Below are 17998 nucleotides of genomic sequence, written 5' to 3' on the forward strand. Positions count from 1 at the left end.
CCAAGCGGTTTCCAGGGCCCAATCCCTGGAAAAAAAAGCTGGAATGAGGGTGCCAGACCATGGATGGGGGGGGTGGTCAGAAATTCCAAGGTTTGGGATAAAACCCCGGGATGGGGCTGGAATTGCTCCTCTTTTCCAACCTTCTGGTTTTCCTGGGGAGGGCAGGGATTGGCTCCTTGGATCCCAGAGGAATTCCGGATGGGATGGGATGGGATGGAATGGGATGGGATGGGATGGGATGGGATGGGATGGATGGGATGGGATGGGATGGGATGGGATGGGGTGGGATGGGATGGGATGGGATGGGATGGGATAGGATGGGATAGGATGGGATGGGATGGGGTGGAATGCCCTAAATCCCATAAATTATCCCCTGGGATAAAGAAGCCATCAATCATTATTCCCTGGGATATTCCCACTTGGAAATCCCCCCCATCCCCCGCTCTGTCTCCAGAGCGTTATCCCAACAGAATTCCCTGGAAAAACCAACATCACTCCCGTCTCCCAGAAGGCCAAAACGGAGGATCTGGAAGACCCCCCTGGAATCCTGGAATCCCTCCCTGTGGGAATGTTGGGGGCCCAATCCCGGCAGCTCCGGCAGCAGCCCCCCCCCCCCCCCCCCCATCATTCCCAGCCTCCTGCCATTCCCATGGAAACCGCGGATCCCAACGCCATGGCAACCCCCCTGGAAACGGGCGCGGGCGGCGCCGCCGCTTCCCACAAATCCGGAGGCGGGAGAGGCCGGGAATGCTGAGCCTGGAGAGCTCCTCGCGCTCCGGGGGCCACCCGGAGCAATTCCAAGAATTCCCGGCGGCTCCGGAGGGGGAAATGTCCCGTTCCCCGAGGGGGCTGGAATGGTTATCCCGGAATTCCCGCCCTGCCTTCCCGGGGGTCGGTCCGGCTGCTCCGTGTCCAGCCTGGATCCAGCACGGGCAGCGCTTCCAGAGGGCTCCTCTTTCCCCGGGATCGCCATTCCAGAGGAACTGAGGGATTTGGGAATGTTCCCGACCCTTGGGCTGAGCGAACCCGTGGGGGCTGGAGCCGGGATCGAGCTCGGGATGGGCAGGGAATGTCCTGAGGGAACCAACCCAGGGATCCAGGGGCAGCCACAGCTTCCCTGGGAATTCCAGCCCAGCCGGGAATCCCTTCCCAATCTCCCACCCCAATCTCCCCTTTCCCAGTGGGAAGCCATTCCCTGTGTCCTGCCATTCCAGGCCCTGAGCCCAAATCCCTCTCCAGCTCTCCTGGAGCCCCTGCAGGCTCTGGGAGGGGCTCCCAGCTCTCCCTGGATCCTTCCCTGCTCCAGCCTGGCCATTCCCAGCTCTCCCAGCCTGGATCCAGAGCCTGACATTGGATCCATGCCCAGCCCAACTCCTCTCTGGGAAGGAGTTCCGGGAACAAGGGGGGGTTCCCTGGGAATCTCGGCACTCAGGGAAGGGTCTCCCTTCCCCTTTCCTGCCTTTGCCATCCCCACATTCCATAAAAACCCCTCTGAGTGGATCCTGAGTGTCCTTTATCCTGGAATGGGTTGGGTGGGAAGGGATTTTCAGGATCATCCCATTCCATGTTCAGGGACACCTCCCGCTATCCCAGGGGATCCAACCCGGCCTGGGACACTCCCGGGATCCAGGGGCAGCCACAGCTTCCCTGGGAATTCCAGCCCGGCCCCTCCTCCCGCCCCCCCGGGACGTGCATTGCCCCCTGCGCGGGTGTCTCGGGGCCGGGGGGGTCTTCCAGCCCCTATCCCGGTTCCGTTTTTCCCGCTATTCCCGATGGGAATGGGAATGGGATGGGGGGGTTGGTGACGCTCCCGCCCCGTTGCCAGGCAACCAGAGACGCCAACATGGCGGCCGCGTTGCTTGGCAACCAGAGACGCCAACATGGCGGCCGCGTTGCCAGGCAACCAGAGACGCCAACATGGCGGCCGCGTTGCCAGGCAACCAGAGACGCTCCCGGCCCCGCGCGCATGCGCAGTAACGGCTCCCTCCCTCTAACCACCACCCCCCCCCCCTTCCCGATCCTCCCTCGCTCCCGATCCCGGCAAATCCATGGAAAACCAGGAGCAACAGCAGCAGCAGCGCGGGGATCTCCACGAGATCCGCCAGCCCAGCCCCGGCCCCGAGCCCGGCGCGGCCACCGGGGCGGCCTCGGAGCGGCAGGAGCGGGGCGGGACCCGCGGGGAGCGGGCACGGTGAGGGACCCACCCCAAATTCAGCCCCGGGGTTCCAAATCCACCCCAAAACCCCTCCCCGGGGCTCCAAACTCATCCCCGGGGCTCAGAACACACCCCAAATTCAGCCCCGGGGCTCCAAATCCATCCCCAAACCCCTCCCCGGGGCTCCAAACTCATCCCCGGGGCTCAGAACCCGAACCCAAATTCAGCCCCGGGGCTCCAAATCCACCCCAAAACCCTCCCCGGGGTCCAAACTCATCCTCGGAGCGGGGCGGGACCCGCGGGGAGCGGGCACGGTGAGGGACCCACCCCAAATTCAGCCCCGGGGCTCCAAATCCAGCCCCAAACCCCTCCCCGAGGCTTCAAATCCATCCCCAAACCCCTCCCCGGGGCTCCAAACTCATCCTCGGGGCTCAAAATCCATCCCCAAATCCCTCCCTAGGGCTCAAAACCCCACCCCAGATCCCTCCCCGGGGCTCAGGACCATTCCCAGGGCTCAGGACCCATCCCCAGATCCCTCCCCGGGGCTCAGGACCATTCCCAGGGCTCAGGATCCATCCCCAGATCCCTTCCCGGGGCTCAGGACCATTCCCAGGGCTCAGGATCCATCCCCAGATCCCTCCCCGGGATCTCAGGACCATTCCCGTGGGAAACCTCCGGCTCTTCCCGCTCTTTTCCACCCAGGGCAGCCCTTGGAATTGTGGAGGAGGAGGAGGAGGAGGAGGAGGAGGAGGAGGAAGAGCAGAGGAAGAGCCTGGTGCTGATTGAGGAGACGGAGAAGGTGAGGGAGAGGCCGGGAATGTCCCCCTGGATCCATCCCTGGAGCTGTTTGGGGTCCTCACTGTCCCATCTGGGGACAGAAACCCCTCAGGGCTTGGATTTGGGGGAATCCTTGGGATTTGGGGCTGGGGATGTGAATCCAACCCCAAAACAGCTTCCCAAATGTGTGCCCTAAGTGTCTCCTCCTTGGAACTTGGGATTGATCCTTTATTGTCCCATTTGGGGACAGAAACCCCTCAGGGCTTGGATTTGGGGGGGAATCCTTGGGATGGGATTGCCCAGCCCGTGGATTGGGAGGATTTGGGGCTGGGGATGTGAATCCCAACCCCAAAACAGCTTCCTAAATGTGGAATCCTCCTGGATCCATCCTTATGGTCCCATCTGAGACAGAAAGCCCTCAGGGCTTGGATTTGGGGTGGATTCCTTGGGCTGGGAGGGTTTTTGGGTGGATTCCCTGGGCTGGGAGGGTTTTGGGGTGGATTCCTTGGGCACTGGGAGGGTTTTGGGGTGGATTCCTCGGGCTGGGGTTGCCCAGCCCGTGGACTGGGAGGATTTTGGGGTGGATTCCTTGGACTGGGAGGGTTTTGGGGTGGATTCCGTGGGCTGGGAGGGTTTTGGGGTGGGTTCCTTGGGCTGGGAGGGTTTTGGGGTGGAATCTTTGGGATTTGATTGCCCAGCCCGGGCACTGGGAGGGTTTTGGGATGGAATCTTTGGGATTTGATTGCCCAGCCCGGGCACTGGGAGGGTTTTGGGATGGAATCTTTGGGAAGGGATTGCCCAGCCCGGGCACTGGGAGGGTTTTGGGGATGGAATCTTTGGGAAGGGATTGCCCAGCCCGGGCACTGGGAGGGTTTTGGGGTGGAATCTTTGGGATTTGATTGCCCAGCCCGGGCACTGGGAGGGTTTTGGGGTGGATTCCTTGGGCCGGGGTTGCCCAGCCCGGGGACTGGGAGGGTTTGGGGATGGAATCTTTGGGAAGGGATTGCCCAGCCCGGGCACTGGGAGGGTTTTGGGGTGGAATCTTTGGGATTTGATTGCCCAGCCCGGGCACTGGGAGGGTTTGGGGCGGGGTTGGTGAATCCCAGGCGTGGTCCCGGCAGGCCCTGGCCCGGCTGCTGTTCCAGGGCTCGCAGCTGGTGACGGATGTGCGGGTGCAGTCGGATCTCCGGGAATGCCGCCGGAGGGAGCAGCAGGCCCGGCACAGGAGGAGCAGGTGGGACATTCCCTGGGATCTGCCGGGAAGGGGCGGGGCAGGGCGTGGGAAGCGCTGGGAATCCTGGAATTTGGGGGAATTTTGGGGGGGATGATGAATGATGGAGCTTCGGGTCCCTCCGGATACGGGAGATCCCTGAGGAGCTTCCCGAGCCTGCAGGGGCTCCAGGAGAGCTGGAGAGGGATTTGGGATCAGGGCCTGGAATGGCAGGACACAGGGAATGGCTTCCCACTGGGAAAGGGGAGATTGGGGTGGGAGATTGGGAAGGGATTCCCGGCTGGGCTGGAATTCCCAGGGAAGCTGTGGCTGCCCCTGGATCCCTGCAGTGTCCCAGGCCGGGTTGGATCCCCTGGGATGGAGGGAGCTGTCCCTGAACATGGAATGGGATGGGGTTTAAAGTCCCTTCCCACCCAGCCCATTCCAGGATTCCCCCTTGGAATTCCCGGCTCCCCCAGGGCAGGGCCCTGGCAGGGAAGTTGATCCCCTCTGATATCCCAGAGCCCTCCCAGCCTCCAGCATTCCCAGATTTCTCCCTGGGAGCCTTCCCAGGGAAACCTGGTCCTGCTTCTCCAGCAGACCTGGAAACCCTCCCCCAGCCCCGGTCCCAGGGAATTCCATGCCCATATTCCCAGGAAATTCCATGCCCGTGTTCCCAGGGAATTGCATGCCCATGTTCCCAGGGAATTCCATGCCCACGTTCCCAGGGAATTCCATGTCCATATTCCCAGGGAATTCCATGCCCATGTTCCCAGGGAATTCCATGCCTGTGCTCCCACAGCAATTCCAGTAATTCCAAGATTCCTTGAGGGGGTAAAAATGGTTGGATCTGATGGTGTCCAAGGGCTTTTCCAACCTCAGTAATTCCAAGATTCCTTGAGGGGGTAAAAATGATCAGACCTGATGGTGTCCAAGGGCTTTCCAAGATAAATAATTCCATGATCCTTTGGGGGGAAATGGTTGGACCTGATGGTGTCCAAGGGCTTTTCCAACCTCAGTAATTCCATGATCCTCAGGGGGATAAATGGTTGGACCTGCTGGTGTCCAAGGGCTTTTCCAGGATAAATAATTCCAAGATCCTTTGAGGGGGAAAATGATTTGATTTAATGGTGTCCAAGGGCTTTTCCAGCCTCAATAATTCCAAGATCCTTTGGGGGATAAATGGTTGGACCTGATGGTGTCCAAGGGCTTTTCCAAGATTAATAATTCCAAGATCCTTTGGGGGATAAATGGTTGGACCTGCTGGTGTCCAAGGGCTTTTCCAGGATAAATAATTCCAAGATCCTTTGGGGGATAAATGGTTGGATCTGATGGTCTCCAAGGGCTTTTCCAAGATAAATAATTCCAAGATCCTTTGGGGGATAAATGGCTGGATCTGATGGTCTCCAAGGGCTTTTCCAGGACAAATAATTCCAAGATCCTCTGGGGGATAAAGGGTTGGACCTGATGGCGTCCAAGGGCTTTTCCAGGACAAATAATTCCATGATCCTTTGGGAGAGAAATGGTTGGACCTGCTGGTGTCCAAGGGCTTTTCCAGGATGAATCATTCCATGATCCCTCAGGGGGATAAATGGTTGGACCTGCTGGTGTCCAAGGGCTTTTCCAGGACAAATAATTCCATGATCCTCAGGGGGATAAATGGTTGGATTTGATGGTGTCCAAGGGCTTTTCCAACCTCAATAATTCCATGATCCTCAGGGGGATAAATGGTTGGACCTGCTGGTGTCCAAGGGCTTTTCCAGCCCGGCCAATTCCCTGCTGTGCCGCTGCCGCTCGGAATTCCGAGGGATCGCGGGGGTTCTCCCGGTTTTCCCGCCGGCATTCCCGGCTCCCTGCAGGCTGGAGAGGCTGGAGAGGGAAGCCCAGCGGAGCACGGAGCAGTTTGGGGAGATCAGCTCCGGGTGGGCCCGGGCCGAGGACACCCCAATCCCGCAGGAGCTGCGGGAGCTGCTGAGGGAGCAGCGGGAACGGGGCCGGCAAATCCTGCGGGACAAGGAGCGGCTGATCCGGGACCTGCGGGAGGTGAGCGGGAATGACGGGGTGGGAATGGCCAGGGAAGGATCCAGGGAGAGCTGGGAGCCCCTCCCAGAGCCTGCAGGGGCTCCAGGAGAGCTGGAGAGGGATTTGGGATCAGGGCCTGGAATGGCAGGACACAGGGAATGGCTTCCCACTGGGAAAGGGGAGATTGGGGGGGAGACTGGGAAGGGATTCCCGGCTGGGCTGGAATTCCCAGGGAAGCTGTGGCTGCCCCTGGATCCCTGCAGTGTCCCGGGCCGGGCTGGATCCCCTGGGATAGCAGGAGGTGTCCCTGAACATGGAATGGGATGGGATTTAATGCTCCTTCCCCCCCCAAACTATTCCATGAATCCAGGATAAAGGGCACTCAGGATCCAATCAGAGGGGTTTTTATGGAATCTGGGGGTGGAAAAGGCGGGGAAAGGGGAAGGGAGACCCTTCCCTGAGTGCCGAGATTCCCAGGGAACCCCCCCTTGTTCCCGGAACTCCTTCCCAGAGAGGAGTTGGGCTGGGCATGGATCCAATGTCAGGCTCTGGATCCAGGCTGGGAGAGCTGGGAATGGCCAGGCTGGAGCAGGGAAGGATCCAGGGAGAGCTGGGAGCCCCTCCCCGACCCCGTTTCCCGGTGCATTCCCGGTGCATTCCGGGTGCATTCCCGGTGTTCCCGGTGCATTCCCGGTGCATTCCGGGTGCATTCCCGGTGCATTCCCGGTGTTCCCGGTGCATTCCGGGTGCATTCCGGGTGCATTCCCGGTGCATTCCGGGTGCATTCCCGGTGCATTCCCGGTGCATTCCCGGTGTTCCCCGCTCCGGGTGCAGGAGCTGCGGGTGCAGGACGGGCGGTTCGAGCAGGCCCTGCGGGAGCAGCGGGATGAGATCCACCTGCTCCTGGAGAGGATGGAGGAGCAGACCAGGAATGTGCTCCAGACCCTCCGGCACAACCTCCGGCACATCGAGGTGCCCCCATTCCCACGGGAATCTTGGAAAGGGGGGTGAGGGGGTGGGAAAATCATCCCTTCCGTGGGAGGAAAAGGCCTCGGGATGGGGGGGTTGGGGCTGAAATCCCGAATTCCCGAGGGCTGGGAATGCCGGTGGGAGCTCCGTGGGATGGCAGGGATCTCCCCCGCAGGAGGCTTTGGAGCAGGAGCGGCGGGAAATGCTGGAGAGCGGCAGGAAAAGGTGGAATGAGACCATCCAGGCCCACAACGAGCGGCAGGTGACGCCCCTGGGGGGGGGGGAGGGGGGGAATATCCGGGAATCCCGGAGGGATCCGGGCGGGAAAAGCCCCCTTGGAGGCACCAAAGTCCATCCAGCCCTGCCCAGGCCACCCCGGATCCGTGTCCCAATCCCCAGGGATTGGGAATCCCTGCAGGGATGGCGACTCCAGCCCTGCCCTGGGAGGTTCATTCCGATGTTTATCCACCCTTTCCAGGTGGGAATTATCCCAATATCCCCCCTGCCCCTGCCCTGGCCCAGCTGGAGGCCGTTCCCTCTCCTCCTGGCCCTGTTCCCTGGGAATTGGGGACACCTCCCCCCTCCTGGCAGGGAGTTGTGGGGCTGGAAAAGCTCCCTCCTGATCCCTCTTTTTTCCCCGGGATGAGCTCTCCCAGCTCCCTCCGCCATTCCCGCTGCTCCAGCCCCTTCCTGGATGGATCATCCCAGCCCTTCCCCCACCAGCTCCGCCCGTGGTTTTTTGGGAGCGCTGGGACGGGGTGGGGGAAGGGGCGGTTTCCCAGCCTGTTCCCGGGAGCTGAAGGAGCCGGAATTCCCAGCTGGAATGGCTGCGGGGCCGCACGGAGAGGGCGGAGCAGTCGGAGCGGCTCCTGCAGGAGCTGCAGGAGCAGGACGTGGCCACCCTCGACAGGATGAGGCTGCAGCTCGAGAGGGACGTGCAGGTGAGGGGGGAGGGGGGATCCACGCCTGGGATCGGCTCCGGGGATCGGCTCAGGGGATGAGAGCATGGGATCAGTGCTGGGATCAGCTCATGGGATCAGTGCTGGGATCAGTGCTGGGATCAGCTCATGGGATCAGCTCATGGGATCAGTGCTGGGATCAGCTCATGGGATCAGTGCTGGGATCAGTGCATGGGATCAGTGCTGGGATCAGTGCTGGGATCAGCTCATGGGATCAGTGCTGGGATCAGCTCATGGGATCAGCGCATGGGATCAGCTCATGGGATCAGCTCATGGGATCAGAGCATGGGATCAGTGCTGGGATCTGCTCATGGGATGGGATCAGTGCTGGGATCAGTGCATGGGATCAGTGCTGGGATCAGTGCTGGGATCAGTGCTGGTATCAGCTCATGGGATCAGTGCTGGGATCAGTGCTGGGATCAGTGCATGGGATCAGCTCATGGGATCAGCTCATGGGATCAGCTCATGGGATCAGTGCTGGGATCAGCTCATGGGATCAGCTCATGGGATCAGCTCATGGGATCAGTGCTGGGATCAGCTCATGGGATCAGTGCTGGGATCAGTGCTGGGATCAGTGCATGGGATCAGCTCATGGGATCAGTGCATGGGATCAGCTCATGGGATCAGCTCATGGGATCAGCTCATGGGATCAGTGCTGGGATCAGTGCTGGGATCAGCTCATGGGATCAGCTCATGGGATCAGCTCATGGGATCAGTGCATGGGATCAGTGCTGGGATCAGTGCTGGGATCAGTGCTGGGATCAGTGCATGGGATCAGCTCATGGGATCAGTGCTGGGATCAGCTCATGGGATCAGTGCATGGGATCAGTGCATGGGATCAGCTCATGGGATCAGCTCATGGGATCAGCTCATGGGATCAGTGCATGGGATCAGTGCATGGGATCAGCTGCATGGGATCAGTGCATGGGATCAGCTCATGGGATCAGCTCATGGGATCAGCTCATGGGATCAGCTCATGGGATCAGCTCATGGGATCAGTGCTGGGATCAGTGCTGGGATCAGCTCATGGGATCAGCTCATGGGATCAGTGCTGGGATCAGCTCATGGGATCAGCTCATGGGATCAGTGCTGGGATCAGCTCATGGGATCAGTGCTGGGATCAGTGCTGGGATCAGCTCATGGGATCAGCTCATGGGATCAGTGCTGGGATCAGCTCATGGGATCAGCTCATGGGATCAGTGCTGGGATCAGCTCATGGGATCAGTGCATGGGATCAGTGCTGGGATCAGTGCATGGGATCAGCTCATGGGATCAGTGCTGGGATCAGCTCATGGGATCAGCTCATGGGATCAGTGCTGGGATCAGTGCTGGGATCAGCTCATGGGATCAGCTCATGGGATCAGCTCATGGGATCAGCTCATGGGATCAGCTCATGGGATCAGCTGCATGGGATCAGTGCTGGGATCAGTGCTGGGATCAGTGCTGGGATCAGTGCATGGGATCAGCTCATGGGATCAGTGCTGGGATCAGCTCATGGGATCAGTGCATGGGATCAGTGCTGGGATCAGCTCATGGGATCAGTGCTGGGATCAGTGCATGGGATCAGCTCATGGGATCAGCTCATGGGATCAGTGCTGGGATCAGTGCTGGGATCAGTGCTGGGATCAGTGCTGGGATCAGTGCATGGGATCAGCTCATGGGATCAGCTCATGGGATCAGCTCATGGGATCAGTGCTGGGATCAGCTCATGGGATCAGTGCTGGGATCAGCTCATGGGATCAGTGCTGGGATCAGTGCTGGGATCAGCTCATGGGATCAGCTCATGGGATCAGCTCATGGGATCAGTGCATGGGATCAGCTCATGGGATCAGTGCTGGGATCAGTGCTGGGATCAGCTCATGGGATCAGCTCATGGGATCAGCTCATGGGATCAGCTCATGGGATCAGTGCATGGGATCAGTGCATGGGATCAGTGCATGGGATCAGCTCATGGGATCAGTGCATGGGATCAGTGCATGGGATCAGCTCATGGGATCAGCTCATGGGATCAGTGCTGGGATCAGCTCATGGGATCAGTGCTGGGATCAGTGCTGGGATCAGTGCTGGGATCAGTGCTGGGATCAGCTCATGGGATCAGCTCATGGGATCAGCTCATGGGATCAGCTCATGGGATCAACTCATGGGATCAGTGCATGGGATCAGTGCATGGGATCAGCTCATGGGATCAGAGCTGGGATCAGCTCATGGGATCAGCTCATGGGATCAGCTCATGGGATCAGTGCTGGGATCAGCTCATGGGATCAGCTCATGGGATCAGCTGCTGGGATCAGCTCATGGGATCAGTGCTGGGATCAGCTCATGGGATCAGCTCATGGGATCAGCTCATGGGATCAGTGCTGGGATCAGTGCTGGGATCAGCTCATGGGATCAGTGCTGGGATCAGTGCTGGGATCAGTCATGGGATCAGCTCATGGGATCAGTGCTGGATCAGTCATGGATCAGTGCTGGGATCAGTGCTGGGATCAGTGCTGCGATCAGCTCATGGGATCAGTGCTGGGATCAGTGCATGGGATCAGCTCATGGGATCAGCTCATGGGATAAGCTCATGGGATCAGCTCATGGGATCAGTCATGGGATCAGTGCTGGGATCAGTGCCTGGGATCAGCTCATGGGATCAGTGCTGGGATCAGCTCATGGGATCAGTGCTGGGATCAGTGCTGGGATCAGCTCATGGGATCAGTGCTGGGATCAGTGCTGGGATCAGTGCTGGGATCTGCTCATGGGATCAGCTCATGGGATCAGTGCATGGGATCAGCTCATGGGATCAGCTCATGGGATCAGCTGCTGGGATCAGCTCATGGGATCAGTGCATGGGATCAGCTCATGGGATCAGCTCATGGGATCAGTGCATGGGATCAGCTCATGGGATCAGTGCATGGGATCAGCTCATGGGATCAGTGCTGGGATCAGCTCATGGGATCAGCTCATGGGATCAGTGCATGGGATCAGCTCATGGGATCAGCTCATGGGATCAGCTCATGGGATCAGTGCTGGGATCAGCTCATGGGATCAGCTGCATGGGATCAGTACTGGGATCAGTGCATGGGATCAGTGCATGGGATCAGTGCATGGGATCAGCTCATGGGATCAGTGCATGGGATTGGATCCTGGGATCATCTCATGGGATCGTCCCATGGGAATTTTTAGAGTTTTCCCAGGAAAATTTGAACTGGAACTCACATTTAGGGCTGGAATTCCAAGCTGAGTTTTCCCAGGGAAAATTGTCATTGGAACTTGGGTTTAGGGCTGGAATTTGGAGCTGGTAGGGCCTCGAATTGGCCAGGAATTCCTTGGTGGTTATTTAGTTTTCCCAGGAAAATTTGAGCTGGAGCTTGGATTTAGGGATGGAATTCCAAGCTGAGTTTTCCCAGGGAAAATTGAAATTGGAACTCAGATTTAAGTCTGGAATTCCAAGGTAGAAGAGCCTGGAATTGTCCAGGAATGCCTTGGTGGTTATTTAGAATTTTCCAAGGAAAATTTGAGCTGGAACTCGGATTTAGGGCTGGAATTCCAAGCCGAGTTTTCCCAGGGAAACCTGAAACCGGAACTCGGTCTTAGTGCTGGGATTCCGAGGCGGGAGCGCCCGTAATTCCTGTTTTTCCCCTGGAATGTGCAGCACCTGGAGCAGAAGCTGGAGCAGATGAAAGGCATCTACCACCTGAACCGGGTGAAGCTGGAGCACAACCTGGAAGTGCTCCGGCAGCAGGACCTGGAAAACTCCACCCTGCGCTCCCTCCAGAAGAGGAGGATCAGCCGGTAAATCCCGGCCCCCGGGAATTCCCAGAGGGATTCCCGCTTCCCACAGGGATCCCCGGCCCTGGGGAATTCCCAGAGGGATTCCCGCTTCCCACAGGGATCCCCGGCCCCTGGGGAATTCCCAGAGGGATTCCTGCTTCCCACAGGGATCCCCGGCCCCGGGGAATTCCCAGAGGGATTCCCGCTTCCCACAGGGATCCCCAGCCCCGGGGAATTCCCAACCTGCTTCCCACAGGGATCCCCGGCCCCGGGAAATTCCCAGAGGGATTCCCACAGGGATCCCCGGCCCCGGGGAATTCCCAGAGGGATTCCCACAGGGATCCCCGGCCCCGGGGAATTCCCAACCCGCTTCCCACAGGGATCCCCGGCCCCGGGAATTCCCAAAGGGATTCCCACTTCCCACAGGGATCCCCGGCCCTGGGGAATTCCCAACCTGCTTCCCACAGGGATCCCCAGCCCCGGGGAATTCCCAGAGGGATCCCGGCCATGCTGGGGCTTCCCCAGAGCCGCTCTGGGGGGATCTTCCCACTGGAATTTTCCAGCGCTCCCAGCTCCAGAGAAACTGGCCAGGAGCCCCCTCCCAGCCCTGGATCCTTGGATTTGTTTTCCAGGGATCAGCTGGGATTATCCTGCTGATTTTAGGGAGCACAAAGGCCTTGCCATTCCCATTAGGAACATGCCAGGAATCCCCAGCTCATCCCAGCCACTTTTGGGACCTTCCCACTGGATTTTCCCAGTGCTCCCAGTTCCAGGCAAACTGCTTGAGAAGCTCCTCCCATCCCGGGATCCCTGGATTTGTTTCCCAGGGATCAGCTGGCATTTTCCTGCTGATTCCAGGGAGAACATTCCAAGCATAAAGGCCTTGCCATTCCCGTTTGGAATCCCCCAGGAATCCCCCAGGAATCCCAGCTCGTCCCAGCCCTTTTAGGGATCTTCCCCCCGGATTTTCCCAGCTCCAGGCCCACTGCATTCCCAGGATTCCCGTCCCTCCCTCCCCAGGCTGCAGTCGCTGCTCAGCTCCCTCAACTCCCGGCTGGAAAAGCAGGAGAAGAAATTCCGGGAGGAGAAGCAGAGCCTGGAATGCGACCGGGAGCGGATCCGGGGGCAGCACCAGGAGATGGAGCGGAGGATGAGGTGGGAATGGGATACTGGGATACAGAGATACTGGGATACAGGGATACTGGGATACAGGGATACTGGGATACAGGGATGGGATGGGATACAGGATTGGGATACAGGATTGGGATGGGATACAGGGATGGGATAAAGGGATGGGATCCAGGGATGGGATGGGTTACAGGTATGGGATACAGGGATAGGATACAGGGATCCAGGGATGGGATGGGATGGGATACAGGGATGGATGGGATCCAGGGATGGGATGACAGGGATCCAGGGATGGGATGGGATCCAGGGATGGGATGGGATGGGATGGGATGGGATCCAGGGATGGGATCCAGGGATGGGATACAGGGATGGGATGGGATCCAGGGATGGGATGGGATGGGATACAGGGATGGGATGGGATGGGATGGGATGGGATGGGATACAGGGATGGGATAAAGGGATGGGATGGGATGGGATGGGATACAGGGATCCAGGGATGGGATACAGGGAAGGGATCCAGGGCTGGGATCCAGGGATGGGATCCAGGGATGGGATCCAGGGATGGGATACAGGGATGGGATGGGATGAGACGGGATGGGATGGGATGGGATCCAGGGATGGGATCCATGGATGGGATCCAGGGATGGGATGGGATCCAGGGATGGGATCCAGGGATGGGATCCAGGGCTGGGATCCAGGGATGGGATCCAGGGCTGGGATCCAGGGATGGGATCCTGGGCTGGGATCCAGGGATGGGATACAGGAATGGGATCCAGGGCTGGGATCCAGGGCTGGGATCCAGGGATGGGATCCAGGGATGGGATCCAGGGATGGGATGGGATGGGATGGGATGGATGGAATGGGATGGGATCCAGGGATGGGATCCAGGGATGGGATGGGATGGGATCCAGGGCTGGGATGCAGGTCCGGGAAGGAAGGGGCCGGCAGAGGCTGGCACAGGGGGGTGTCCCAGTCTGGGCAGCCCCTCCCAGGTTTGGGAATCCCCCCCTGTCCCCCCAGTCTGGGCAGCCCCTCCCAGGTTTGGGAATCCCCCCCTGTCCCCCCCAGTCTGGGCAGCCCCTCCCAGGTTTGGGAATCCCCCCCTGTCCCCCTAGGTTTGGGAATCCCCTCCCAGGTTTGGGAATTGCCCCCTGTCCCCCCAGGCCGGGCAGCCCTCCCAGGTTTGGGAATGTCCCCTGTCCTCCCCAGTCTGGGCAGCCCCTCCCAGGTTTGGGAATTGCCCCTGTCCCCCCAGTCTCGGGCAGCCCCTCCCAGGTTTGGGAATTGCCCCCTGTCCCCCCCAGGCTGGGCAGCCCCTCCCAGGTTTGGGAATTGCCCCCTGTCCCCCCCAGTCTGGGCAGCCCCTCCCAGGTTTGGGAATCTCCCTGTCCCCCCAGTCCGGGAATCCCCTCCCAGGTTTGGAATCCCCCCCTGTCCCCCCAGGCTGGGCAGCCCCTCCCAGGTTTGGGAATTCCCCCTGTCCCCCCAGTCTGGGAATCCCCTGTCCCCAGGTTTGGGAATTGCCCCCTGTCCCCCCAGGCTGGGCAGCCCCTCCCAGGTTTGGGAATCCCCTCCCAGGTTTGGGATGTCCCCCTGTCCCCAGGTTTGGAATGCCCCCCTGTCCCCAGGTTTGGGAATGTCCCCCTGTCCCCAGGTTTGGGAATCCCCCCCTGTCCCCAGGTTTGGGAATTGCCCCTGTCCCCAGGTTTGGGAATCCCCCCCTGTCCCCCCAGGCTGGGAAGCCCCTCCCAGGTTTGGGAATCCCTCCCAGGTTTGGGAATTGCCTCTGGAAGCCGGGGTGTCCCCCCAGGCACTTTTCCGGGTGGGGGGCGCGGCGGTGCCGCCGCCTGTGGCTCGTGGCCGAGCAGGAGGCCCAGGGGCTCGCCAGGAGGGCCCTGCAGGCCGAGCGGCTCCTGCACGTCCAGCAGCTGGGAATGCCCTGGGAAGAGCCCGCCCTCGGCATCCTGGAAAACCGCGGCCCCCTCGGGGAGCGGCCCCGCAAGAGGACGGCGCTGGAGGCGGCGCGGGAAGCGCTGGGAGGTGGGGACGGGAACGGGAATGGGAATGGGAATTCTGGGAATGGGGGTGGGGATGGGAATGGGGGTGGGAATGGGGAGATGGGGATAGGGGGGAATGGGAATGGGGGGATGGGGAAGGGAATGGGGGTGGAATGGGATGGGGATGGGAATGGGGATGGGGTGGGGTGGGGATGGGGGTGGGGTGGGAATGGAATTGGGGGAATGGAATGGGAATGGGGTGGGAATGGGGGAATGGGGATGGGGGTGGGGATAGGTGGGGAATGGGAATGGGGTGGGAGTGGGGATGGGGTGGGAATGGGGATGGGGTGGAATGAGAATGGAAATGGGAATGGGAATGGGAATGGGAATGGGGATGGGGATGGGAATGGGAATGGGAATGGGAGTGGGGGGGGGAATGGGGATGGGCATGGGAATGGGATGGGATGGGGGGAATTCCGGGAATGGGAATGGGAATGGGAATGGGGGTGGGAATAGGGGGGGAATTCCGGGAATGGGCCAGAGCCTCCCCCTGCCTCCCTGGGAGATCCCCCCAGGGACATTCCTGGCCTTGCCATCCCTGTCTGGAATCTCCCAGGAATCCCCAGCTCATCCCAGCCCTTTTAGGGATCTTCCCTCTGGATTTTCCCGGTGCTCCCAGTTCCAGAGGCCCCTCCCACCCCGGGATCCTTGGATTTGTTCTCCAGGGACCAGCTGGGATTTTCCTGCTGATTCCAGGGATCAGCCAGCCCCTTTCCCTCCCCCTTCTCTCCCCACATTCCAGAGGGAAGCTCCGGGAAAGCGGCCGAGGCCGGGACAGGGAGGCCAAGGAAAGGATTGGGCAGCGGAAAAGAGGGAAAAGGAACTCCAGGGAAGGCCAAGGGCGCATCCAGACCCTTGGGAAGCGTCCCCAGGGAAACCATCAGGAGGATCCTGGAGCTCCTGAGGGACGAGACGGTGAGGGGGGGGGGGATGTTCTTCCCTGCTGGATGATCCCGCTTTTCCCGGATTCCCTCGGGATTCCCTCACTCTGCCGCTCTTCCCCCTCTTCCCTGCCCCTTTCCCAAGGGATTCCTGACGGAGGAGAAGCTGCTGAAGCCCCTGCAGGAGCTGGAGGGGCCCCAGGACACCCTCCGGAAAATCCAATCCCTCTTTGAGGTGGGGACGGGATGGGATGGGATGGGATGGGATACAGGGATGGGATGGGATGGGATGGGATGGGATGGGATGGGATACAGGGATGGGATGGGATACAGGGATGGGATACAGGGATGGGATACTGGGATGGGATACAGGGATGGGATGGGATGGGATGGGATGGGATACAGGGATGGGATGGGATACAGGGATACAGGGATGGGATACAGGGATGGGATACAGGGATGGGATGGGATACAGGGATACAGGGATGGGATACAGGGATGGGATACAGGGATGGGATACAGGGATGGGATACAGGGATGGGATGGGATGGGATGGGATGGGATGGGATACAGGGATACAGGGATGGGATACAGGGATGGGATACAGGGATGGGATACAGGGATGGGATACAGGGATGGGATACAGGGATGGGATGGGATGAAAGGGCCTTGCCCATCCAAACTATTCCATGATTCCAGGATAAAGGACACTCAGGATCCACCCAGAGGGGTTTTTATGGAATGTGGGGGTGGAAAAGGCGGGAAAGGGGAAGGGAGACCCTTCCCTGAGTGCCGAGATTCCCAGGGAACCCCCCCTTGTTCCCGGAACTCCTTCCCAGAGAGGAGTTGGGCTGGGCATGGATCCAATGTCAGGCTCTGGATCCAGGCTGGGAGAGCTGGGAATGGCCAGGCTGGAGCAGGGAAGGATCCAGGGAGAGCTGGGAGCCCCTTCCAGAGCCTGTTTCCCAGGGGGATTCCCCCATTCCCTGCTCCCATCCCTCCCCAGGCCCTCCGGATCGAGGACGAGGATGACCTGTTCCAGCTGGTGGATTCCTTCCTCAGGCACGAATCCCGGGAATCCCGGCAGGCGCCGCCGAGCCAGGTGGGGAAGGGCGGGACGGGCGGATCCCAAACCCGGGATCCCAAAGCGCCTCATCCCCAAATTCCTCCCCCGGTGGGAGGGGAAAAGGGACGAGGGGGAGGAACCTCCAGCCCGGCCTGGGAGGGGGGGTTTTCATCTCCCCCTTCCCCTCCCACCAGGAGGAAAAAAAACCCCATGGAATTTCCCCTCCGCTCCCCGAGTTTTCCACTCGGGAAAAGGGGCGATCCCGGCGGGAATTTCGGTGTCCCGGCTTTCCCTGCAGGGCCCGGGCCCGGCCGAGGAGGGAGGAGCCGCTTCCCAGAGGGAGGAGGAGCCGCGGCATTCCCGGAGCTCCGGGCGGGTGCGCGCGGATGAGGTGCTGAAGATCCTGAAGGGATTCCTGAAGGATTACGACAGGCTGAGGTGGGAGCGGGGACGGAGCAGAGGGGAGAGGGGGTTGGCCCTGGGAAGGAGCAGGATCTGCATCCCGAGGGATTGTTCTCCATCCCAAGGGTTTGTTCTCCATCCCGAGGGATTGTTCCGCATCCCAAGGGTTTGTTCTCCTTCCCAAGGGATTGTTCCCCATCCCAAGGGTTTGTTCTCCATCCCAAAGGTTTGTTCTCCATCCCAAGAGTTCTTTATCCTCAAGGCTTTGTTCCCAAGGGTTTATTCTCCATCCCAAGGGTTTGTTCTCCATCCCAAGGGTTTGTTCCCCATCCCAAGGGTTTGTTCTCCATCCCAAGGGTTTGTTCCCCTTGTTCCCCATCCCAAGGGTTTGTTCTGCATCCCAAGGGTTTGTTCTGCATCCCAGGGGTTTGTTCTCCATCCCAAGGATATTTCCTCCATCCCAAGGAGTTCTCCATCCCCAGACTTTGTTCCCAAGGCTTTGTCCTCCTTCCCAAGGCTTTTTCCTCCATCCCCAAGGGTTTGTTCCCAGGGATTTGTCCATTCCCAAGGATTTTTCCTCCATCTCAAGAGTTCTCCATCCCCAAGGCTTTGTTCC

General features: G+C 59.9%; 1 protein-coding gene across 1 annotated transcript; it reads left to right on the forward strand.

The window, feature by feature from the left end:
- Nucleotides 1–1880: 1880 nt before the first annotated feature.
- On the forward strand, nt 1881–17418 carry LOC126634981 (dynein regulatory complex protein 1-like; the record flags this gene model as incomplete). Its single annotated transcript, XM_050305913.1, has 15 exons — nt 1881–1973; nt 2061–2191; nt 2858–2954; nt 4054–4166; nt 6002–6185; nt 6999–7136; nt 7309–7395; nt 7952–8074; nt 11730–11869; nt 12869–13003; nt 14787–15016; nt 15776–15948; nt 16060–16149; nt 16921–17016; nt 17279–17418. Coding segments are annotated over exons 1-15 (1970 nt in total), but the record flags the coding sequence as incomplete, so codon positions are not given.
- Between the last annotated feature and the right edge of the window lie 580 nt (nt 17419–17998).

This window comes from Myiozetetes cayanensis, unplaced genomic scaffold, assembly GCF_022539395.1.
Source record: "Myiozetetes cayanensis isolate MyiCay16 unplaced genomic scaffold, myiCay2020 scf102, whole genome shotgun sequence".
NCBI lineage: Eukaryota > Metazoa > Chordata > Aves > Passeriformes > Tyrannidae > Myiozetetes > Myiozetetes cayanensis.